Raw genomic sequence first — 26259 nt, 5'->3', positions numbered from 1 at the left:
AGCTCAGTAGGTCGTCTGTTGTTTGTGCTCTTTGTCTACTTTTGTGCACACTTTGTAAGTCGGTATATATGTGTCATAAAACATGTATATGAATTTAGCTGTATATACATATAATTATGCAGGTAAACACACAAAAATACTATAGAAAAGTATATTTTTACCTTTGTGCATGCAACTGTAGTGTGCGAAAACACTTCTCTCAAGACTACTTGTTTATCTCTCCCTCCTGCCACGTATCTGCTGATCTAACTCCCCAGTTCAGGAGAAACTCGTATGGAAATGGCAATGAAAGTGAGAATTATTCTGCATTTCGTAGAGTAGGGGCAGACTGCAGGACGGTGGTGGGATTTGGCCAGAGCACTTTGAGTTGGATGAGAGTAACTGTGTTTTTCTATTTCACCGTAACTATTGTTCCTGTGCGAGCTGTGCAACAAAACAAAAGCTATGTGATCTCTTTGTGGGTTTCTGTATCTGATTTTCTTTCTTTCCTTTCTTTCCTCCCCCCCCCCGCCCCTTACTTAAGAGCTCAGTGGAGGCCCAGTGTGGACTTGTACTGAACGGGCAAGGAGGTGTGATAAGAAGAGGTAAGAGGTTACAAATACTTGGGTCTATCAAATTTTGTGAACATAAAACCCTCTCCATTTCTCTCTCTCTTTCCCTTCCCCACTGTTTAGTTACTGTAGTAGTTTGGAGTTACTGTCGAAACACTGATAATCTGACATTTGACAGAAGTACGTTCAAACTAGCTCAGAGCACTTCACATTTCACAGTCCGTTTGCACTTTACAAGTGATCTGTTCCTTGGTAGCTTTTGGATACTCCCGCTGAATCCAAAGCTTTCTTGACTCGTTTTATCATTCCCTGTTTAATCGAGTTGATCCCGGATAGTTTGAGAAACGTGTTCCCTGGCTCCGGGCTGTTAAATCGGCAGTTTGATCTCGTGTAGGGAAAGGAAGCAGCCTTTTTGGAAATGTGGTTTCAGTAGCGCTACAGAACGGTATGGAACTCGCTTTTGAGTGTCACTTCATTTGATAACCATCTGTCAATGTAAATATCTAAGTTAGAGGAAAGATTTGGAACTCTTGTTAAATACACATTTCTTCAGCATTTGCGAAATCTGAGTGTTCGGGAGGGGGGGAGCTTAATTGTCGTCATTTACAGTAAAGAGAAACAAAAGTAGTCTAAAGGCCTAAAGTAGGAACTCGTTCATCTTACAAGCTTAAACGCATACTTTCATTCACGATATAAAACGAATAATGCAGTCGGAGAGAGGACACATCGCGACTCAGCCTCTTGGAACACGCCGGTTTTGCCCCATTATTGCCTTTCCTTATTCATTATATCCCCCTGGAAAAAAAGAAAAAAAAGAAAAACCGAACAGGTTATTTAGGAGATATTTTAGGCGCTGTGACACTATCGTGGCAGAGACATGATTTCAGCCACCACTTCCCTAGACAAACTTTACGCGTAAACAATAGTCACGCACGACTACAGGAAGTGGAGCCCGAGACTAGGCGCACACGCGGTTCTCCCCGCAGGAGGGAAGGTTTTGGGGTACAGCTCTCCCCACGACCACTCAGATCAAGGTTAGTCCGGGAGTTTTACCGAGGAGGACGGCTGGGAGCCGCGGGACGGAGAGGCGGGCGGCAGCGGCCCGGCGCCGGGGCGGCGGCGGCGCGGTGGTGCTGAAGGGACAGCTCCGCTCCGCCCGGCCCCGCCGCCGCCGCCGCGGGGCGAGCTGCGGAGCTGGCGGCGGGGCCGGGAGGGAGGGAGGGGAGAGGAAGGGAGGGAGGAGAGAGAGACGTGCAGATGGGACATCTCCAAATCTCCCGGCCCCTCGCTGGGCAAGGCTGGAGGGGCGCTCTGGGGAGGGTGGGCAGGGCGGCGGGCTTGCAAAGTCCTGCCCAAGTGGTGCTGGCGGTGTCTGTGCCCGCCTAAGGTCCTCGTCTCTCGGATTTCAGCAGAGTCTAATTATCCCTAGGAAGAGGGATAATTCTTTCGGGTTTGATCCGAGAGCTGACCTCCGAGAAGCGGAGATCGTTAGCTGAAACAGAGAGTGCCCATCAGCTGGGGGCTCTGCCTGTAGTGTTTGATTTCGGTTCTCATTTCCCAGCTGAGGGCGGCTCAAATCTCAACCAGGCTCAGCTCGTTTATTCAGCTCTCCAGCTCCGGTTAAGGAGATTCCAATTACCTGTGCCGATGATTGTAGTCAAGACTCTCTCTTCCTCTCTCTCTTTTTAAAGCGTTCAAATTATTCAAGGTTGAATAAGATTGATAGTAAAGCAAATCCAGCATGAAAATGCAAGGTTTTCTCCACCCTGATCTAAGTGCTGAACTATTACTGCACTGCTATCTATCTCTTGGCATATTCAGGGAAGATATCAAAGACAAGAGTATAAGTTTCAAATGTATATTAAAAATACATAATAAATATTTTGTCCGACTTCAAAAAAAGCGATAGGTGTTAGCAGTAATCAAAACATCCTGTGCTTAAGTGCTATGCAGTATCCCATATAAATAAATCACACTCCTTTTCTAGTAATACATCAATAAGAATATATTAACTCGAGAGTGGCTTCCCTAATATTTTAAACATCTCGTGTCAGATTTTTTATTTTATTTTTGTCACTAACATGTACTTATATATTTTTAAAAGGTTGCATTTGTGTGTTTTAGATGCAATAGCAGGAAGGAAAGGCAAAAAGGAAGGAAGGAAGGAAGGAAGGAAGGAAGGAAGGAAGGAAGGAAGGAAGGAAGGAAGGAAGGAAGGAAGGAAGGAAGGAAGGAAGGAAGGAAGGAAGGAAGGAAGGAAGGAAGGAAGGAAGGAAGGAAGGAAGGAAGGAAGGAAGGAAGGAAGGAAGGAAGGAAGGAAGGAAGGAAGGAAAAGTCCCATATATTTTGCCAGAGGAACACACCATTCCCTAGTCCTCTCAAAAAAAAAAGCAATCTCTAAGAAGGACCATGGTTTGCAGTCCTGGTATTAATACTGATAGGAATGACAAGCATCACAAACACGGCTCTTCCCTGCTTCCATCTCTGGCTGCCATTGCACGTATCAGCTGCCTTCTAGATTGTTTAGTGCAGTGATTTGGTGTTTGCTTTTAATGAGGCTCGGAAAGCAAAAGATTTTTGCAAGGCTTAGGTGCTGGCGAGCTAATTACTAGCTAGAAAAAATATTTGCCACCGATTCCAGGCCAGAGATCCCCATGCTATCACTTTCAGTTAATGGTGTGCAGGATTTAGCCCGGAGCTTCCCTGCTCTAACCATCAGAACCAATAATCTTTACTTTTCCTACTGCTCGTGTATCGATAGCTTCTCTAGCCTCAGGCAGTGGCTTTGATATGTTAATATTTCTGAGTACCAAATTCTGCAGAGATCATATTAATGTTGTACATACAGAGTGGAGCTTTGCCTTAAAGTTGAATATTCAGATCGCCCGTTTCAAAAGAAATCACTTGAAGAAATGAAGCTTCTATTTACAGGAGTCGTCTGTGTTTTTTAGTCATTAAAAAAATCCCTCCCCTCTTATACTTTCCTATTAATCGTCTCAGGCTTTTATTACATACCCATTCCCTTTTAATTTCTCTCTAGGTTGCCATTTTAAAAGCAGAGTAACCTGATTCCTGTTTGATTTTTCCCTCTCTCTCCCCCCCCCCTTCTCTCTCTATCTCTTCTCTCTTAAATTTTCTTTTTCTTTTTTTTTTTTTTTTTTTTTTGGTGGGGCCTTCTTTTTAAAATGTCCTCCAAGCCCCATTCCACACCCATCGCCTCCCCATCCCTCGGACATGAAGTATATGCAGCTTTTTGTCCTCACCTCCATATATTTGGATTAAAAAGACAACACGGTGACATTTGGCCTGCATCGTTTTATGAAATCGAGATGGCAAACTCCAAAAAAAGCTCTTGTTTCGCTTTGTGATCATCCATCGTTCCTGCCCCAGGCTAATTTCAGAAGCTTAAATACTGCTATCGCCTCTGGGCCATGAAGAGAGAAGGGCCAACCTATCGGCAATAGCTCTTTTTCGATTGCCCTTGGCAACATAAAATACAAACTACTTTGAATCAAAACATTTTTGGGGAATTAATATGATCTGAACTCTGCACGTTTTAAGAGATCTTGAGTTTGTCAAATCGCTTAGAGGTGACTGACATCCGAATGCATTAGTGCCTAGCTAGGAACAACTCTCAGATCTTATTTGATTAAAAAAAAAAAAAAGAAAAGAAAAAAGAAAAAGAAATAAGGAAATAAAAAAGAAAGAGAGAAAAACCACCCTCTTAAAAGCTCAAGCATCAATCACCATAAAGTCTGCCAATAAAATCCGGGGAAAGACGCTCCCCTTTCTCGCCTCTGCCTTTTATGTACTTAGTCGTGGTATCGCCTCTCATTTGAAAGGCATTCTCTGAGCCTTGATCCTCTCCCCCGTTCTGATTTTAATTTCTGACACCCCAAACTCCCGCCTAATGAGACAGTCATTATGGACGAGACTTTGGGCAAGAGGTTGGAGGAGGCGGGTGAAGGCAGGGTCTGAGGGCTTTGCACCTCTCCCCGGGGAGAATCTTCTCCCCTCCTATCTTCTGTGCGGATGAAAGGGAAAAAAATAGGGTGCTGGCGTGTTGCCACCTCCCCGAGGTCTCATCCAGCCATCCCGGGATGCAGAAACGGGCAGAGGGGACACCCCCCTTCACCTTGCTCTGGCAAACCAACTGGAGTTACCTGGCCCGTCCTCACCCCCTCCAAGGGTGCCTTAAGGACCCGCTGGCCGCCGCCCCAGCACCCTCCGCCCCAGAGCTCTGCTGTCTCCCGCCCCAGGGCCGGGCAGGGCAAGTCTCCCTGGTGAAGGTGGTCTCGGTGGGGCGGACGGCGGTCCCCGCGGCTGAACCGTCTCCCCGCGCCCAGCCGGGAGCCCACCGAGGGCAGGGCAGATCCCCTCCTCCCCTTCCCTTTGTTGGCCTCTTCTTTCCTTTTCCCCGGCTCTTCTGAACCTTACAAGAGCCTCGGGACTCTTGTAATAAATAGCCCATCGTTGTGTTCAGACCCTAATGCACCGTCATTAGCACTGTTGTCTTTTTCTCTTTGTTTTTCTATTCCAAGGGCCAATTTAAATCGCATTAAAAATCCTAAATAGCTGGTTTAATTAATGGCTCTCGCGGCTCCAGCTGAGATAATCTCCAGCCGACTAAAGCCACCGCCTCCCCAAATCGGTCGGTGACTTTCAGCTCCCCGGGGCTGGGGAAGGGGACGGAGGGGGCCGAGCAGCCGGTTAAAGTGGGCTCTGTCCGGTCACCGGGCGCTTCGCCGGGCCGGGAGGGGAGCGGAGCCGGCTCCCTTAGGTCCTGGCACCAGCAAAACCTTTGGGGGAAGTTTGGGGAAGAGATGTGAGGTTGGGATTTGGGTGTTTTGGGAAGCTGGGTGTTTGTTTTGATTTTTTTCTGTGGGTTTTTGTTCGTTTGTTTGTTTGTTTGTTTTTCCTGCTGATCTGCAAAGGGGTCCTTTCCGGCTGTGCACAGAGGGGCGGTGGAAAGCCCCTGGGTAGGGATCTCACCTGCTTTGGGGGTCTGTGCTGCTCCCCTCGCCTGCTGAGGAAGAGGTTGTGTATTTCGTGTTTTCTGTCTCCCTTTGCTCCATTCCGAGCTGTGGGCTGTCGTGACTTGCACAGTCCCGGCTTGGCCTGTCTCAGCGGTGATTTCGGGGCCACGCACACACGGGGTGCACACCACGCAGAGCAGTCCTCGGCATCCGGCAAATTCAGCAACAAAGTGGAACAAACGCAGGGAGCAAAGTGTATAGAAGCACAACGCAAGCGGACACACACCAGACACACACACAGAGACACACGACATGCGACCTGCCAGTGCCTCTTGCGGGGAGCACGGCTCCCCTCTTCCCGCTCCAGCATCACTCGCTCTGCCCCACGCAGAGCCCACTCGTGGGACACCCCTGGGGAGCACCTCAAACCTTTACCACAGCCTTATACACACAACCCACGCCACACACAGCCTGCCCAAGCCTTCATCCTGCCACAGGGAGAGTCCGGAGGCACTGAAAAGTGCTGATGAGTTGTTATGGCTTGTGCCATAGCGGAGTGAAGTAGATTTCTTTTCTTTTGGCTCTGGTTTGGATGCTGTCCTTCACCGCAGGGGCTGTAAGAGTGCTCCTGTATCGATGTTGACACATCCATGTAACGGAGGGTTGGTCCTGAGATTTAATACCCTTTGGCATATTGACACAATCTTTAAAGTTGAGTTCCTGTAACAATCCCCCTTATTTGTATTATCCTCTTTTCCACCATAGTATCTGGCTTCTCCCAAGATATTTTTTTAACACTGTCTAAACTTAACACTCTTAACAGCCTTAAAAACTGTGTGTAGCGAAGAAGCTGGTCTTAAAAACGGCTGACCATCCCCTCAGTCCTACTGAATCTTCTGGTTTATATTAAAAAAACAAACAAACAACAAAAAACAACCATGTTTTGTGCATGCAGGCATGTCTTTGTTTTCTTAACATGAACGTTGCAGTATGGGATGTTGTCTGAGAATTGTCAATGTTCATGGAACGAGCTGATTTACATGACTACTTACACGATGTAAAGTTTGTTAACTTCAGTGAAACCAAAAGAATAACTGAGGAAAAAAGCAGTACTTACTATTTTTCCTGACCAATGTAGATGAGTTTTAGAGTTTTGAATATTTAGCTCCTGAGATTAATGACTGAGTGATGTGAGGATAATTTGGAGAATATTTTAAATTGCTTATAGACCTCTGAGAACTGAACATGGGATTAAATAATACTGATAAACTCTCTACAGTTAACTGCTTGCTTAAATTTGCTAATTGCTAGGGGAAAAAAAAGGTGAGGACAGGTAGATTTTCATGTCTTCATTTTGTAAAACACTGTAAACTTTCTAGAATTTTAGAACAGAATGGCAAATATACTGTAAGCTGGAGACTCCTACTAACAGCACCTGTAGATATAAATAATAGACTAATAAAAAGCATAGCATGTTATTAATATTTTATATAAGATTAATCTGTAGGTACTCATGCATGCTTATATTTAATAATGTACACAAGCACACAAACATGCATATATCCTGAAAAACAAAATAAACAGTACTTCTGCACTGTTGTCACCAGTATATTATGATGTTTCTTTCCATAATTCATGATATTTATAGGTGAAAATCTTGGAGAAAGGGACTACCTCTTCTTCAATTAATATAAAATACCCATTGTATTGCAGTTATGATTAACAAGTGAGAAATGACTTTGCAGAGTGTAAGGATGTGTGTATATATACAAAATTATAAACACATGTTCAAAAAAATATTTATATCTAAAGTGCAAAAAAATCATCCAGTGACATCAATGGGTATTTCTCTCTTTCATTCCTAATAAGGCAATAACATTACTTACGAAAAGCATAAAATATGTGAGAATATGGATTTTGTCAATTAAAAAATACTCAAATATTTAACTCCAGGAGCATCAGGGAGATATACATTTCAGCAGATGCCCAAGCACATAACTAAATCAGAATAAATCATCTCACTCCAGCCACCCTATTGTCTTCTTCATCTTACAAAGGGAAACCTATAATCAAAACAGACCAAGCTCTTTTTGCATCATGCATTATTGGGATTTTCATTGTGTTGACAAGACTGTTGGGTTAGAGTATGGCTCTGTTCTCGCTGCTGTCATCTACACAACCCATCATCATCTTGTGTTGGCATTTTGTACTGACTTGTGCTATTTGATGGGGAGACAGGAATAAAGAAGGGAAAATGTTCTCCCGATGTTTGCTGTGACTACCTTTTGCAGTACCACATAGCCTAACTTTTGTTCATCCTAGGCTTGGGAAACAAAGCAAAAACACAGTTCACACAAAGGAGTACATTGTGCTGAGCGTGAACCAGTCAGCTAGAGGTAAAAGGATTGAGCCCCAAAAGTAAGCAAGGAAAAATGAACGTAGTCTTTTGCTATTCCTTTCCCTCAGACCACTTGACAATAAGAATGGAATGGAATGGAATGGAATGGAATGGAATGGAATGGAATGGAATGGAATGGAATGGAATGGAATGGAATGGAATGGAATGGAATGGAATGATTAGGGTTGGAAAGGACCTCTAAAAGTCATCTAGTCCACCCCCCATGCAATGAGCAGGGACATCTTCAACTAGATCAGGTTATATATTATCTTCTTAGGAGACTGGGTAGCTGAGGCGATTCAGTATATGGCAGTATCGGGTCCCAGGTCTTTCACCCAAATGTGGTCTGCTGCACAAAGTGTATCTCTTCCTCTCCCATCTTTTTCTTTTCAAACAAACATATTTATTGAAATCAACATGAAGTTGATAGATCAGAAGGTAAAACTCTGTGATGAAGAAAGGAGAAATAATTGAATGGAGCTGGATAAAAGAGAAGCCCTGAAGAAATGTTTGTGTGCCTGAAAGCTCCCCGTCTTTCTTTTTTTTCCCCCCAAATCTATCAGTTGCAATAAAAGGTATTCCCTCTTTGTCCAGATCTTGTCTTGCTTATGTCTTTAGATCTCTGTGGCTTTAAGAGCACAACTATCGCCATTTACAGTCATCTCTAACACAGTATCTTATGGCAACAGATGATGTCAGACCAGACCACGTAATCACTTTCCTGTGGGAATAAACAGTTGCTCTAAAAAGAGTGTTTTTGACATTCACAAGCCCATTTCATGTGGTGCTCGGAGAATGAAATTGCTGAGGCAATCTGCTGGATGATCCTACCAGTTATCTCACCTTCTGCTTGCCTTCATTCTTTTTCCTAGCCTTGCAATAGGACCAGTGGTGTGGGTATCTAGTCAGGGAGCAATGGCCACAGTTTTCCCTTCTTTATGCATGCTGGTGGGCACATTATTTTACCATGGCTATGTGTGGGACTCTTCATCTGATGAGCCGATGGTGTCTTATGTATCCTGGCACCAGAAATTGGTCTGTAAAGATTTCTAAAGCAATTAAAATCTGCCAAGAGGAATAGGGATGTCCAGGTTGAACTACTAGACTCATGACAGGCATTATTTCCATTCTATTTTTGAGGGCATTTTCTTCTGCTTCATCAGCTGGTGTCTAATAGCATCCCACCTCTCAAATACCCTGTTATGGCAAGACCAGGTCAACAGCTGAGCAAGGATTGGCTTTTCCAACAACACCTACAGTGGCACTGGGTTGGTGGGAAAGAAATCTGGTTGTTGCCAGTCCTGTTTAGCACAATATAAAAAATGCCTTGTCCTCTCCCCATTGACATATATCTCTTCACAAAATCATTTGTCCACTCTAATGCATGATCAGAATACGGGGGAAGAAGTACACTGAAGTGTGTGTGTTTGGCAAGAAACCTAACCCTTCATCTTCCAGTGTAGTTACACTTATCATTTCCTTTCTTTTTCCAGCAGCCCTCCCTTTGTTTACCGTCATCTCTTTTTCTGTTTACCACCTGGTGTAAAGGCCAGGACTTCATCCATCTCCTGTCCAAGGTGGTGTTTGTGGTAGGAGATCTGTGCCTTCAAAACTGCACACAGCTTGTGACAAAGACATAGCTTCATCTAGAAAGGCTCTCTGTTGCTGTGTCAATGAATAATTAATATAGTGAAATAATTATATGCAACAGATTTTGCCTTCTTGTAATTTGCAACTTTTTCTCCATGTTTCTGGAAAGCAAATGACTTAGACTTGTTGTTTTCTTTTACTTTTAACCCATACCTGGCTCACATGGAATTACTTTGTTTAAGATCATGTTCCATAGACATGATATTTTAAAATATTTTAGACTGTAAACAACCTTCTACTAAATAGTAATGAGAATTGTTCCAGTAAATTCTGGTTAGGGTAGCAGCAGCTGCCGGGTAACAGGTTTTTGGATTAAAGGAACAATTATTTATCTGGCATAAATGATGCACATACTGGCTTAACCTGGCAAGAAGATAAACTTCAATATGACACTGATTTCAATACAGTCTCATTTATTATGTAATTTATCGACTTCTTGAAGTAAATAAATATGTACACATTGCTACTGTTTTCTTGACATGTATATATGTACAGGTGTGTATATATATTGTGTGGCAGGAGATACCAAACAAACAAATCTACTCAGTGTTAACACTCTTCACAAATGTACCTGACAGACCAGAAGTTTGAAAATTTAAAATATTGGTTGAAAATACTTACAGGTTTCTGTGCAGCCCTGCCTCAGATATGAGAAATAAAAAACCCCAAACCCCTAAGCCCAAACACCAAAACAATAAAAAAACTCCAAAAATTTCAGGCACGTAGCACCAGATTTCTGTATTTGAGCATATAAGCTCATGAATTGTAGCTTTGAGCTGTGCAAAACTGTACATAAGTGCCTTTGATGTGTCTATATGTTTGGTGATGCATGATTTGTCTCTACATTGTGTCTAAGAAGTGGACATTAATATCTACCTTGTAGCATAATTAGAAAAGCCATAAAATATCCTCCTGTATCAAGTCAGGATCTCACCCATCTGGGATTTATACCAAGAGATGTTCTTTTCTGGTTTTGCTGTCAGCACAAATGTTTAAATACACCTTCAAGAGCTGAAATATTTGGAAAGAAATTCTGTTTGCCTTATGTAAGCAAGCAGTAGTCTGCTTTTAATGAAGTTTCATCCTTCAGTTATATTCCTCCGTCTCTGCTAAAACTGAAACATGCATAGTCACCTGAATTTTAAGAGGGATTACATGTGGAAGAAGATGAAGTAAAGGTGTTAGGTTCTTGTCTGAAGTGAGCTATTCCTTTTTTGTTCTTCTCTCTTCTCTTCTCTTCTCTTCTCTTCTCTTCTCTTCTCTTCTCTTCTCTTCTCTTCTCTTCTCTTCTCTTCTCTTCTCTTCTCTTCTCTTCTCTTCTCTTCTCTTCTCTTCTCTTCTCTTCTCTTCTCTTCTCTTCTCTTCTCTTCTCTTCTCTTCTCTTCTCTTCTCTTCTCTTCTCTTCTCTTCTCTTCTCTTCTCTTCTCTTCTCTTCTCTTCTCTTCTCTTCTCTTCTCTTCTCTTCTCTTCTCTTCTCTTCTCTTCTCTTCTCTTCTCTTCTCTTCTCTTCTCTTCTCTTCTCTTCTCTTCTCTTCTCTTCTCTTCTCTTCTCTTCTCTTCTCTTCTCTTCCCTTCCCTTCCCTTCCCTTCCCTTCCCTTCCCTTCCCTTCCCTTCCCTTCCCTTCCCTTCCCTTCCCTTCCCTTCCCTTCCCTTCCCTTCCTTTCCCTTCCCTTCCCTTCCTTTCCCTTCCCTTCCCTTCCCTTCCCTTCCCTTCCCTTCCCTTCCCTTCCCTTCCCTTCCCTTCCCTTCCCTTCCCTTCCCTTCCCTTCCCTTCCCTTCCCTTCCCTTCCCTTCCCTTCCCTTCCCTTCCCTTCCCTTCCCTTCCCTTCCCTTCCATTCTCATTAGGGAATTTAGATTACAAACTAAATTTTTTAAGCATAATAAAGTAAGCTCTTGCTGTGCAAAATTATTAGGCTGTTCAGAGGAAAGAAGAAATTATCATGATAGTTTAAACAATACAGTATCTTTCCTTTAAACGTGCATGATGAGCAGAGATTCATTCTGCTGTAAGAAGGACTTCATACCATTGTCCTCACAGAAACCATCTGAAGTCCTTCTAGTAGTGCATTGAATTACATGATATTTTATATCACTGTTATGTGCAGGTCATTCTTTTTTCTCATCTTTCCCCCAGGGAAGGACTGTGCATGCAGTGGTAAGATTTATGTCTTCTACAGAATTTTGTATTGTAGTTAGATTGGAGAGGGCAGGTCAAAGAAAAGTGTTTTGCTCTTGGTGATAAAGTACGTGCTAGTCGCTAAGATTTTTTTTTCTGGCAGTTTGTACTATCCTCCTGGATCAGTTGCAGAGAAAGTTTTCCCTCTTGCTCTCTCACATACTAAGTAAGTTAAAAGCTCGATTTTGCCTGAGGAGTTATTGATCACAGTCTTCATTGAAAGATTTGGTGATCATTCAGCAGTTTTAGACACAGGCCAAGTAATTGCCACTTTCAAGAAATAAACAATTCCAGAACTAACCTGAGATAAACTGTTGTAGCTCAATAGATTTCAATCATTAACATCAGCTGAGGATTTGACCTAACTTCAGAAGGAGTATATGAGAGTTCAAAGGTGTGGAAAGTTGTTCTGCCTGCAAATCACTGCAAACCTATAATGCCATTGCATTTTTGTTATCCTAAATTCTGCTATGAGAGTTAAAATGAACATTTCTCTTTAGAACCAATGTCCTAAATTTTTCACCAACTGTAAATTTTAAAATCCTGAGGGATACCTGAATTTGGTTCAATCTTATGTTGTTAATCATACTAAATACAAGACTCAAAAGATTGACGATATGTAATTTCTACTGAGCATGAAATCAAATGGGGTAGCCATTTGATCTAATTTGACTGTAAAGTTTTTAAGATCTAATAGTTTACTTTTCCCAGACTGAATTTTCAATCCATTCATCTTTTTCAAAGCAACAATGTGATGAAATATTTAAAAACAAAGACAAATACTCCAAAAGCCCAAACAAAACCAACAACAAAACCAACACAGAAGAACAATAGAATTGTTCTTCATGACTGAATTTGTCAAAACATGGCATATGAGGTTTCCCCCACTCTAACACTTCTTTTGTTTTGTAGGTGGCACCTGTGTTGTTAACCCCACCGACCTGTTCTGCTCTGTTCCTGGTCGTTTATCTCTACTCAGCTCCACTTCGAAGTACAAAGTGACCATTGCAGAGGTGAAGAGGCGCCTTTCACCACCAGAATGCCTCAATGCTTCCCTCTTAGGAGGTATTTTGAGAAGGTAGGTTGAAGGTGAGAGTAACAGGTCCCAGACAGTGCCACAATTTCTGTAATTTTTTTTCCTACAAATAGGTTTTGTTCTTTTTCCCCACTTGGATAGGTGGCCACTGTTTGGGAAAACAGAAGGAGGTGGATTGGGAGTGAACACTGTTTCTAGGGAAATTTTCAATAAATGACAAAAATGAAGATTGTGTTGACATTTTTCACAGAAAGTTTACATTTTTCAGTGAACTGATTTTTTTTTACCCCCTCAGTTCAGCTACACATCAGAGATGGATAGATGTCACTTTGCCTTGTTTTGAATGAAAAAAACCCCAAACCCTCAGTGTGTGGAAAATTTCACCAGAGCTATAAATCTGACCTCTTGTTGAGAAATTATCTCAAAGTAAATTGTTTTACCAAGTGTAGTTACAGCCCTTACTCATCAAAAATTTAAAACACGGAGGGGTAAGGATGCCTTTTTCTCCCATTCTTCCTTGCATGCCTTTTGAGTACAGAAAAGATAGACTTAGCAGAATATGCTGATTTTATTTAACTCGTTGTGATATACTGGAGGAGAAGCAACTAATTAGGTAAAATTTTGCCTCTGACCCTGCACTGACCAGAGTAGACACCTGCAGTAGCAGAGAGGAGGAAAGTGGCAGACTGTTCCTCACATTGCAAGTGGAAAACAAGGAGGCAACTGTAATTCAGCCGGGCACATGTAAGTTGCAATGTCCCTGAGGCATCAGCTTAGATGGCATAAGCTACTTGAATGCCCTTTGATCAAAGCTAGCTGGAAAGTCATAGGCTATTTCACTGCTGTCACTGAAGGCCACACTGATCCCCGAACTGATACCAAAAGTCATTTTAACCAACCTGTGATGGTCTAAGATGTTGTAGTCCAAGGTCTGTCTCGAGCCATCTGGCGGAGCAAGGACTATAGATTGTAAAATTGTTTAAAGGGCATAAGCCTTATTTACCTGCTTCTGTAGGCATTGAAATCCAAAATCGAAATCCACAAAAGTTTTCCTGTTACTGCTTCACCTTGGAGAGGCCTTCAGCTAATAGTCACAGAAATATTCACTCTAAATGCTCATACCGCAGGCTTCCCCAATACCAGTACAAGCTAGTAAGAATGCAAGAGCATCAGCCTGAACATGTGGACTCATTTCTCTCTTCTGTTAAAATGCTAGAATGATCCCCATAATTTTTTGACCCAGACCAAATCAACCTCTTCCAAATCAACCCTGGGCATGGTTCAGGAGTTAGCAAAGGCCAGGGACTAGTCCCAGCCAACAGTTTGGATGTACTAATTCTGTTTTATGAAGCAGAAAGTGTAAACGAATAGATTTGGTCAGGCTATACCTGTAGGTGTTACAACAAAAGAACAGACTCAAACACTCTGTAGCTGACCAGCAGATGTGTAGCAAAACCAAATCGCATTCATGGTTTGCCTGAGATCTGGCAGGGTTGATTTTGTATCCTGTCAACAGTCACTGTCTAAGTGTTTTCTCAACTAGCTTTTCTTCAGAATAAACTGTTCTCAGAAAACATTTCCTGACATACAACATGGTCAAAGTTGTGGTATCTCTTAGTGGGCAAAACCAACCATCCAAATGGTGGTATTCCAAGTTTGGTTCCTTCCTCTGCCTGAAGGAACTTGAACCTGCACCTCAAAACATCTAGTCAGGCATGCTTAATACTCATTTGATTGATTATTCTAAGCTGAGGGCTCCTCAGTCTCATTCGGGGCTAATTAAATATTTGTTGGATAAAAGCAAAGGTGTAACTGTATTGATGACTATTATTTAATGACCAGGTCATTCATTTGGGATGGAGGAGCTCTGGGTTCCAGTCACTGCTCTATTCAGTGTTTCAGCATGTTAACATTAATTATTTGCTGCCAGCTGGTTGCTGCATTCGTCGAAAAGACGCAGGTTAAACTTCCTTCAGGCTGAGCAAGTAATTGAACCTACGTCTGCTGCATAAGTGGATATGTCTCAAATGCTTCAAATGCTGAGGTACTGCAGAAAAGCAGGTGTGGGGTGCACCAGGAACCATTTTGTCAGAACAAAGTGATGTAGGCTTTTGGAATAGGGGCATAGATAATCAGCCATGGCTGGGATTTTAGCTTCAGCATTTCCTATTGCCTTATCCTTCTTCCTTGTAAGTATTGGGCTTTGCAGACTTACATAGGGCAAGCAGGGCATTAAGAATACAACTCTCAAAGATTTTCCATTGATGTCATTAGTGCAGGCATTACCCCACACATTTGTCAATACAGTGTGTACAATTTCTAGACTTACATTAATATGGGGAAAAAAGTGCAGAATAAAGACCTATTTCTCTCCCTACTGTTCTCTTGTGATAGAGCAAAATCCAAGAATGGAGGACGCTGCTTGCGAGAAAAATTAGACAGACTGGGACTGAATTTGCCTGCAGGAAGAAGAAAAGCAGCAAATGTCACACTCTTGACTTCTTTGGTAGAAGGTAGGTTTTGTAGTATTGCAATGTAATATAAACATAATTAAAATGTTTCCTTGTATACAACACTTTTCGGCCAGAGTGTTAAATATCATAATCTGTATTTTGTACAAAGAGGAGAACTGACTTGCCTAAAGCCACAGACTGAAAAAGTGGCAAAATGGAAGTTCACCCTGAGATGTCTTGGCTCCCTGCAAGTGGCCCTGCAGTTTCCTCAGCATTGATCTGCGCTTTCTCTGCTGGGATCTGACTTACAAATCGATGATCCAAGTGTTCTTGTGAGAGGGTTGAATGTCTTATACTAACTATAAGTAGGTTTGTTTATCTTCCTTTTTTTTAGCTTGTGAATTTCCTGGAGCTGATCCAAACGTGATTTTTTTTTTTCCCATAAGAAGGCATAATATTTAGACAAGACTTTTCCCCACACACATAAATGAATGAAATCTGTTTTCAAATAAACTCTAGACAAGCCCAGGAGATATTTTCTTGGCCTTTATTTGTTCTTTAAATATCATTCACCAAATTCTGCTGGGCTCTTCAAACCTTCAGCTGGGAGATGCAGGTTCAAACCCCTCAAGCAAAGGGAAGAAACTCTACCTGAATCTCTTCTATTCTGGGTGAATCCACTAAGTACTGGGTTTGTTGTCTGGCTGCAAGTAACAGCTCTGAGAATTTCAGATTCCTGCTCCTTGGTGTTGAGAGCACTCAGCTCATCCTAAAGGTCAACACCTTCTAGAATCATAACCTGAAAGGTCTACACAGATCTAGGCAAGTAGGCTGAGGTCTCAGCAGATGTTACCACAGAATCACAGAAAGGCTAAGGCTGGAAGGGACCTCTGCTGATCTTCTAGTCCAACCTTCCTGCTCAAAGCAGGGTCAATTAGAAGAGACTGCTCAGGACCTTGCCTAGTCAGGTTTTTAATATCTCAAAAGATGGAGAAAGAGTGCTGAATCCACAACAATGGAAGTTTTTCACCATCTAAGAGAAGGGACTGAGGTTCTCAGGGGCCACTGAGCACAAAGAACTACAATGGGGCTGCTCTGAAATACAGGTGTGTCCGTATCACACCTGCTTGTAATAAAAAGAGAAGCCATAATAGAGTTATAGTATTAGAAAAGGGAATTTTCTCCCCCAGTTTAGAGGAGTAAGGGCTGTTCCTACCCTCAGAGTCCTTCTTGGGTCTTAGCAGGGAAGAATAAACAAAGCTATGTGGCCAGCTACTCATTCATTAGAAGAGAGTGAGAGTGAGGAAGACCTCTTTCGATTGCTGGCCTGGGATTGATGGTAAAGCACCTTTACTTACAGTAAAAATAAGTCAGAATTAGATTCCTTTTCCCCAGGGATGGAGCTCTGCTTCCTCCCTGCCCTTTAGTCAAAGCCAATAGCAAACCTATTATCAAGCCTACGGTATTGCTTTTGTTCTTGGACTGTCTTAATGTGAGTCCTAAAGACACATACTGAGGAGTCTGAGCTCATTTTGAGAGATCTGTTTGCCTAGACATCCTAATAACAAATTTTGTCTACTGGAATTTTTGGGAAAGGCACCACCATGTGTGTTAACATTCCAACAGAAAACAAAATGAAGCTCATTTTCTGCCTATGTAACCAATCCTCAGTCAAACTCGGCAGTGCTCATTGAATTCTGTGTGGTACAAGCTGTCCTCCCTTTGTACATGCAGATATTACTTCCAAGTGGTACTAAGTTGTAGCATGAAACACACCCTTCAATGTCTCCTGCTGCTGGAGGAGGCAGAAATGAAAAGGCACAGGCTTATTCTGGGTTTTAGAGTAGAAGAAAACCTGAAGAAAACAGCACTGTTCTTTTAATGTGTGATGTCAATATATAAATTGACATAATGATTTATTAGTTTTATTAAATCCCTAAATATCATGGGCACTGTGTGGACTTCTCATAAGGACCCAGGATTGTGTCACTCTTGATTACTTTAGATGGTTCTAAGTTTATTATTACTGAAGGTCCTCACAGTCTTCAGTGTATCAAGGCCTTTAATATCACTATAAGGTAGGAACGTGCTCAAGATCTTGAATATCTGTTCGAGGTAAGAAAAGGCAAAATTAGTTGTATGGTGATTAAGTACATTGACCAAAGCTGTCTTAGTCTGTCTTTCAAGACATAAGACTTCTCTGCCTCTAAATAGACTAAAATCTTTGAGTTTTGGGGTGTACTGCTAAGTTCCACAGAGGAACTGGAGTGAATTTCTAAGCTACGGTGGTCATGTGAAGATCCAGACTTTATGAAAATTATTCTGTGGCCCCTTGTTTTCTGCAAACTTACTTCTTTGGGAGTTCAGCAAGGCCGCTGGCTGTTTACTGTTATACTTATTTTGGTCGAGTTGCATCTTTAGTGTCTTTAGTAGGGACTTCTAGGGCTCAGAGTAGGAACTGTTTGACAGATCAGTTCTGTTCTTTACGTTGTTATCCACATGAATCGGCACAATGGGTGCAAAGACAGACTGGGAAACTGGGATCAGCATTGCAAGACTTCACAGCAGTATGGGACATCGCTTTGTGCAACGGGTGAGGGATGCCCTCTAGTGCCTAGATTAGATGAAGGGAAAGGTCTTTTTTCTTACCAGCTCTAAAAGGAAAATTCCTACATCTTAGCTGATGTAATAAAGGCTCCTCCATTAAATACCAGCGTTGCCAAGGCTAAGCCTTACTGCTGGCTCAAAGGAGTCAAGAGCCTCCCCAGCAGGAGCAAAAAAGGATTTGAGAAGAGAGCAGATGTCCCCATCTGTTTGGACAGGTCACTTATAAGGCAGAGACATAGCATAAATGTTAGTGCAGATGCAGGTAAAAGCAATGCATGAATGAATTTAAAGCCATCAGATTATTTACAAAAATCAGAAAAAGCACTTACAAAAAATCTAGATTTTTTTTTCCTGACAAACTTAATTAAGACACTAATTTTACTAGACATAGGATTGACTGTATTCATCATTTGGGGACAAAATATCTTGAGAAAAATAGGTCAGTGGTTACTTTTTTCACCCTGCTATCAACTGTCACACTTCTCCTCCACCAGCCTTAGTTTACATATCCTTCCACTTGTTCCTCCTCCCTTCTCACCCTACAAATAGAAAAAAAACTTTCCTTCTACCTCTCTTCTCCCCCTGGATACCATTTCTTCTGGGTAAAGCATCCGGAGGAGACAAAGATGAGAAGAGAATAGGAGGTTCAGATGCCGAGTGTCCCTCTCCTGGGACACAGCTTCTGCCTTCACTCTGCATAGAGGCATCTCTCACTCTCGCTAGACCCAGGAGACACCCACACTGCTCCTTGCACCTGCCCACAGAAGCCTGTCAAGGTACGCGGCTGGTCTCTCCACCGAGGCTTTCCAGAGCTGTCTCCGCCAATTCAGCTTCAACAACTGTCCTTCTCCATCATGCAAAGCTCTCTAGTCAATTGTCAAATTATATAGGAAAGGCAGTGCTGCCTATAGCTGCAGAGCTGTCTGCTGGGTTGAAGAAGAAAGAGTCAATGATGCTCAGCACCTATTCTTTGTCTCTGCAGGAGGAAAGAGCTGGAGATATCGCACACAGGGAAATTTGATTTTAGACTGAAACAAGGCAACTGGCTGTACAAGCCAAGGATTTTAGAGGTTTCTACTTCTAGTATGACTCCTCCCTGACATAAATAGTAACTAAGCAAATCTAAGGTGAAAGAAAAGAGGTCAGTTCATCCAGTATTTCCAACATTTCCATATTTTTTCCCTAGAATAAATGTTTGTCCAAATTATGATGTACAAAAAGAAAGAACATCTTTTATCACATTTTGTAGAAATTACTTTCCCCCACCAAGCAGACTTATTTCCAACTGTGCAGTAATACAAGGGACTTCTATTCACTGAGATTAACAAAAAATAATATGTATAGAAGTGTAACACAAGCCACTTTTAAATACATCATCATTTGGTCTCAGGTCAAAATGAGATCTTTCCTCCACAATGAGATATGAAAAATAATGTTCTGCACAACATTTTCATGTCCAATTTTCTATTTTTATTTAGAATTTGATGTTGTAGTTTAAAATGCCTATTCATTTTATCATATGGAAGTGCATGCTTATTTGAATACATATGTGTACTTATAATGTGCATTCCTAATATATATCAACTTTCCATTTCCAGTAAAATTTTTTTTAATATATTTTAAACATTTGTAGATTTATTTTTTTCACAATAGGTACATTTCTATATACATTTTTACCTATATGTATCCACAAGAAGATAAGTAACTTTGTTTCATTTTGCTCATAATTTTATCTCTTCATATACCATTAGCATCCAATTACAATCCCAGCTCCATGTAAAATGGACAAGTTTTATACTATTGTATCATTTTCTCAGACCATCAAAACAGTTTGTTATAATTTTCTCAGCTCTAGTAAATAATAATATCTTTGGAAAGATAAGTTTTAATGATAAATCATATTTCCCTTCCCTTTCTTTTTGACGTTAAGTGAAAACATATAAATTTCCATCAGATTGTTATTGACCATGTTAAATAAATGCCTACATTTCATCACATAAATTTCTGTTCTCTTGAAGAAACCAACACTTTTCCAATGGCTAAATGCTTAAACGTTCTGCTGACTACATTCCTTGCATTGTTACTTGGGTCTGACTGGAACCAGGATAAAGCTGTCTGGGGAATGGTAATTCCACCTGATGACAGCTTCAATGGGTTTGAGTTTATCTTCCTTCCATGCTGGCATGAAGACAAATCTATCAAGTGTTTTAATGGAGTTTGTTTGAAAAGCAAAACCCAGTATTCATCTGCAGTTGACTTACTCTTTAAGTCTTTATTTAAGGAAGAGTAAAAGTGTAGCTGAGAGAGAAATTTTGAAGCAACTGTACAGAAATTTAGCAGCTATGGTTTAAATTTGTACCCTTTCTAATCCATGAAGAAGTCTGTGATAGACATTTTAAATACAAAATTGGCAGTCAGCAATGCTCCTGTTCATTCTGAGTCACTGAACACTAAAATCTATTTTAATTTCATTGAAAATTATTTTACTTTTCCAGAAGCTGTAAACTAAGTGGAAACAATTTCTCCTTTCAACTCAGAAATAGTGGTTGCTTGTTAACTTCTTTCTTTGTAGGCATACTGGAAATCCTATTTAAAAAATCCAAACAATACAGGTGATTTTGAGTATAGTCTTCAATTTTTGCACGTAGAATTTGTTACAGCTGCAAAGGTTGTTGTTGACTGGTGTTAGCAAACAAATTCCCTGGGAGTAGTGCATGTATTTTACTAGTACCTAGATCCAATTAGATCAGATAAACACAACAAAGTACTTGCTTGTAGAAACAAAAGGTATTTTTCTGGTAAAAATGATAGAAGGGGAGACAATAAACTCTGAAAATGTGGAGAACACAGTCTGGAATAGAGGTCAGTGCATGTGGTTCCTCATGCTGCCCCTGGCACAGGACCACTGCTCCCATGGAAGTTTCCATCTTCTTTGGCTTGGTCAGGTCTCTGCGGAGCAGACTCAGTCTTGCTGGGGATGGAATTCATCTCATCATCTCTGTTATAGTTGTATCTGTCCTCTCATGTCTCATTGTAGTCAATAAGGACAAATCAGCACTTCTGAGTGATTAACAATTAAATTAAATTAATAATAAAACACTTGATTAGGTTCCTCAGAAAAGCTGTGGAATATCCATGATTGGAAATATTCAAGACTAGGCTTGAAAGTCCATGAATAACCTAATATAAGTCCATGCTTTCAACAAAAGTTCCCTTCTAACCCAGACTTTTCTATAATTCCTCTGATTCACTTTTGCCTTCTTCTTTAGTATGGGATGATACACGCTTCAAGTTTTAGCTTGTCTCCATTGTCTTGAAAGTATTAGGTCAGATGTCAGTACTGACAGTTAATCAGAGGATTTCCACTGCACATGTTCTCAAAGGGAAGTGTTACAGGTCCTGCACCCCTCCTAACTGTTCACCTGGAGCATCAGCCTGGTCTCCAAAGAGCCAGGATCCGATGGCAACCAAATACACAACTCTGAAAAAAAAAGACAAATGAAATAAAAAACCCACAACACCCTAACCCCAAAACTGTTCCGGAGCACATCTCTCAGTCACTCATGCAGATGTTCTTCAACATACACTTCTGGTAGCTGACCTATTTCTACCTTCTACGATGAGATGAGAGCAAGTGTCATCTGGAAGTGCCTATTTCCCACCAGGGAAAGACTAACTTAGGCACAGATGTTCACATTCCAGGCAGCTGTGTTTGATCAGATAAATCCCTCACCAAGGTTGTCAGAGTCACAGCACGCAGGCCAGAGTGCTCAGTAAACCCTGAAACGAATTCCTGGGTTGTCTAAGCTAGTGGAGAGGGACAGGTTCCCCCAGAGATATTTGGCACCCAGCATGGAGTTGGGTTATGGTGTCCAGTCTCTGTAGTGAGGTAGAGAGGTGCTCAGTGCCTGCTTCTGTCACAGACTTTGCAGAAAGCCTGATGAAGCCGTGTACTCCCTTTGTCTTGATTTCCCCACCTGTAAAACAGCAATTGTGATCTTCATTGTCATCCCTTTTTATTTTGTCTGGTCAATTTTGATTGCAATCTTTTTGGAAACAGGATTATTTCTTGTGCTCTACTTTAGTGTCTGCCCATCTTTAGTGTGGGGCACTTGTATCGTGCCTGCTGGCTTAACACTTAAGCAATTGTATGAGGTTTAATAAGGCCAAGTGCAGGGTCCTGCACTTCGGCCACAACAACCCCATGAAACGCTACAGGCTTGGGGAGGAGTGGCTGGAGAGCAGCCCGATGGAAAGGGACCTGGGGGTGCTGGTTGACAGCCGGCTGAACATGAGCCGGCAGTGTGCCCAGGTGGCCAAGAAGGCCAACAGCGTCCTGGCCTGTATCAGGAATAGTGTGGCCAGCAGGAGTAGGGAAGTGATTGTGCCCCTGTACTCGGCACTGGTGAGGCCGCACCTTGAATCCTGTGTTCAGTGTTGGGCCCCTCACTACAAGAAGGATGTTGAGGTGCTGGAGCGTGTCCAGAGAAGGGCAACGAAGGTGGTGAGGGGTCTGGAGCACAAGTCTTATGAGGAACGGCTGAGGGAACTGGGGTTGTTTAGTCTGGAGAAGAGGAGGCTGAGGGGAGACCTTATCGCTCTCTACAACTACCTGAAAGGGGGTTGTGGCGACGAGGGTGTTGGCCTCTTCTCCCAAGTAACTAGTGATAGGACAAGAGGAAATGGCCTCAAGTTGCACCAGGGGAGGTTTAGATTGGATATTAGGAAAAATTTCTTCACTGAGAGAGTGGTCAGGCATTGGAACAGGCTGCCCAGGGAGGTGGTGGAGTCACCATCTCTGGAAGTGTTCAAAAAACGTGTGGATGTGGCACTTCAGGACATGGTTTAGGGGACATGGTGGTGCTGGATTAATGGTTGGACTTGATGATCTTGAAGGTCCTTTCCAACCTAGTGATTCTGTGATTCTGTGAAATATGCTGAAATGTATGTTACCCCCACAGCTCTGTCCTGGGGTAGAAGGCTGTTCTTCCTATAAAGATAGAGAAATGAAGCACCAAAGGCTGAATCTCAGCTCTTCCAAGTGATTTATTCCTACCTTCCACTAATTTCCATGCCTTAATTATCAATGATGAACTGGGCTTACAAAATCTGAGCAGCTTCCCAGTACTCACTGGTGGCAGGGGTGGGACCTAAACCCAAGGGTCTTGACTAGTACTTTCTCATGAAAGGACTAACTTCCCTATCTTTGGCTGACTAAGCATGAGCAGGCCAAATGGGCTGAAACCTGTAACTGAGATTGGGAATGAAAGTCTACAGAAGTGATTTGTTATTGTATTATTATTTTTTTAATAGTGGAAGAAATTCTGTAAGCCTAATGATAATAACCCTAAAAAAAACCTGACCTGTTTTGTTTGCCCACAGGGGAAGCACTACATTTGGCCAGAGATTTCGGCTACACCTGCGAAACAGAGTTCCCTGCCAAGGCAGTAGGAGAGCACATTGCCAGACAGCACATGGAACAGAAAGAGCAGACAGCGAGGAAAAAGATGATCCTAGCGACAAAGTAAGAAGGGAGGGGAAACTAAAAGAGAAATCTGTCTGTCACTTCACCATTTTGGAGCTGGGGGCTGGGGAAGGGAGGAGTGGGAGTATGGAGCTGGGATTGTGGTGACTGCTATCACAACAGTACTCACTGACAGCAAGTGAGAGCAATCTTCTCTAGAGATGCTGTGAGAGGAACCTTTTTTACTGTAATGAGGTTTTAGTGGCTATGTTCTCATTGCCTGTGGTTAAGGAGGCATGTACACCATCTCAGATGCTTTGGTTTAGATGAGAGGAGGGGACATTATTACATGGTAAGATCTATAGGACAGGAAATGGCTTTGTCTCCTGTTTGCATAAAAACAGGAGATCTAAGCTTATACCGAAGTACCAGTTACTGTGGCATAATTATCGTTAGTCTGCTGAGGGAGAACTGGTTTGCAGAGGACAAATCCTCTCTGGATGGAAATTGCAAGAGTTCCCCTGAAGTCAAAGGCGCTGGAACAATGTACACCAGCAGGGGAGCTTCGCTAAATCCATTAAAGACACACAGAGACACCTGACTTTGCTCTAAACAAGATACTCACCTCCCCGGAGCAGTAACATCATGTTAAGATAACATGTCATCTAGGTTAATTAGCCTTGATGAGGGAGGAATTAGCCTTCAGGAGCCATGGGAAACAGGAATAAATAGTCTGCATGGAACAACATAGACCTACACTAGGTGTGTGGTATGCCTGCTTGGGGCAGCCTTAAATATAATCATACCCTTCCTGCACTTACTGCTGTGTCACACAGTGAGGCTGCAGGAGAGCTGAGGACAGAAACCTGAGCTCTCAAACCACCGTCCGCCTTTTTTCTTCAGTGCTGGAAGTGTTTGGGAATCATCCAGGCTGGGATATATCTGACAAACAGGAATCACGCTGTAGTAGGGGAGAAGGCTGACCAGCCACAGGACTGTCCCCTGTGCTTTATCTACTTGTGGAGAACAGGATTTCCAGCCTTGTCATCCCTCTTGTATCCAGAGCTCCTCGCCCTGAAGGTGACCCAGAAATATGCATTGAAACATCTCAGACTTGTGAACACCATGAAATGCAGCCTGTGATCCTTCCCTGGGGTGTTAGGCAGAGCATCATGTGGCTCAGGAGGCATTTGCCAGTTGTGAAGGTGATGAGAGACCTCACTCATCATGCTCCAAAGACCCTTGTAGGGACAATTTTATTCTTACCTACATCCACACTTGTTTTAAGGACCTGGGGTGTTCAGAAACATGAGAATAAACCAGCTGGTGAGAAGTATCTCTCTGCAAGTTGTATCTCCCCATTGCTGTATAGCCCAGTAACAATCTCCCCCCCCAACTACAGAAAAGCTGATTCTACTATTGAGCAGCAAAATCTAAACAAGAGTTAAGACTGACAGTTGCCCCACCTGGAGGATTTGCCCCATCTATAAAACGTTACTCAACCATAATGATAGAAATCTTCCCCCTTCTTTTCTGGCTCGAGGGAGAGATCACAGTACCATGGGTTGTAATAATCAGTGAGTAACTATCATGTCCTACTTCCAAAGGCTGTCCCACTGAAGTACACGTAAGAGTCTCACTACCCTTTCTCACCACTCCATACCTGCTTTCTCACCCTCCTTTACTATTGAGGTGGGGAGTCATGGAAATGTGTTACTTCTAACTCCCATGAACTTTGGGCTTGTAGGCTGTTAACCTGCACTTGTAAGGAATAAAATGTGTGTGTTTGGTTTTTTTCTCCCTTCCATCCATTAAAAGCACCAGCTTTTTGATCAGAGAGGTCTGTCGATAATGCAAGGACAGACCATATCCTACTGCAATCAGAGTGCTTGTAACAGGGACAGATGGGTCAATGTCTGTGCTACTGCTGCCCTCTCCTGCCTGGAAGGAGAACAGCGAATCCCAGATCAGTCCTGTGCAGGTACTACTACAGGCGACACAGGTCCATGACATCGTAATACTAGCATGGTATTTCCCAGCCATGCTTCCATGTGTCTGATAGTAGATACTCATTTGTCAGGAGTTTCCATTATTCACTAGGCATATATAAGCTCTAGGTTTGTAATTTCAGTAATTTCACAACTGCCCTGCCTTATGCGCTTGTGAGTTATGACACCGTAAAAAGTTGTGGATTGTTATGCTGTCGTCAAAAACAACACTGAAATTCCAGGGTGCTAGAATCACTCATGGCAAGCTTTGCCTATGGAAAGAACTGGTGTGCCATTGCCGGTGTGTGTTACCACCATCCACGCTGGGACAGAAGTAGAAGCCTAGAACTGGTGAGATCTACCACATGTGGAGTCTTGAGGAAAAATAAGGGGAAAGAACAAAATTATTTCCACAATACCTAGGATATAGTTGAAACTCCATTCTAGATTCAGACATCCAACTTCAGTGGTTTGATTCAGTTGCTCAAACATAAGCACCTACTGCCATTTAAGATTAACTGGGTTATCCAGCTTCGTTACCAACTGCTGCTCCAGAAGCACACAGATCTCTTTTTGTTAGTGTTGTATCTGCCAGTTACTATGGATGCCTTGGGTACTACCTCTCTCTGTGTGGGTAACTAAATAGAGCCCATAATGTCTACAATGCAGAAATCTCTGCTATCCAGTAGAAGCTCCCATTGTTATCAAGGGCATCCATACCTTGTAATCAAGCAATCCAGCCACCCTGCATGGAAGCAGTTCAGCTGCCATGCACAGAACTGTGGCCCATGGGCTAGTGAAGATTAAACGCTGCCACTTGAGGTAACACTCCCTTCACTGCCCTGCTCAGCCCTACCTGGCCTGAGGCTATGTTGACAGAAATATAGTGAATGAAATCAAGACCATTTTTTATCATGGATCAAACCATATCTTCCAAATATCTTCCTGATCTTCCAAA

At 42.4% G+C, this 26259-nt stretch overlaps 1 protein-coding gene across 1 annotated transcript in view; it reads left to right on the top strand.

Annotated features, from left to right (window-relative positions):
- The window catches only part of TFAP2D (transcription factor AP-2 delta), a 53152-nt gene that overhangs the window by 5580 nt on the left and 21313 nt on the right, over positions 1 to 26259 (top strand). The window contains exons 3-6 of the mRNA XM_081997083.1: positions 524 to 584; positions 12666 to 12831; positions 15184 to 15302; positions 23232 to 23373. Of these exons, the coding sequence (XP_081853209.1) occupies positions 524 to 584; positions 12666 to 12831; positions 15184 to 15302; positions 23232 to 23373 (488 nt within the window). The remainder of the gene's footprint in view (positions 1 to 523; positions 585 to 12665; positions 12832 to 15183; positions 15303 to 23231; positions 23374 to 26259) is intronic.

This window comes from Phaethon aethereus (genome assembly GCF_964289735.1).
Source record: "Phaethon aethereus genome assembly, chromosome: 3".
Lineage (NCBI taxonomy): Eukaryota > Metazoa > Chordata > Aves > Phaethontiformes > Phaethontidae > Phaethon > Phaethon aethereus.
This window is presented reverse-complemented; position numbering and strand designations above follow the sequence as displayed.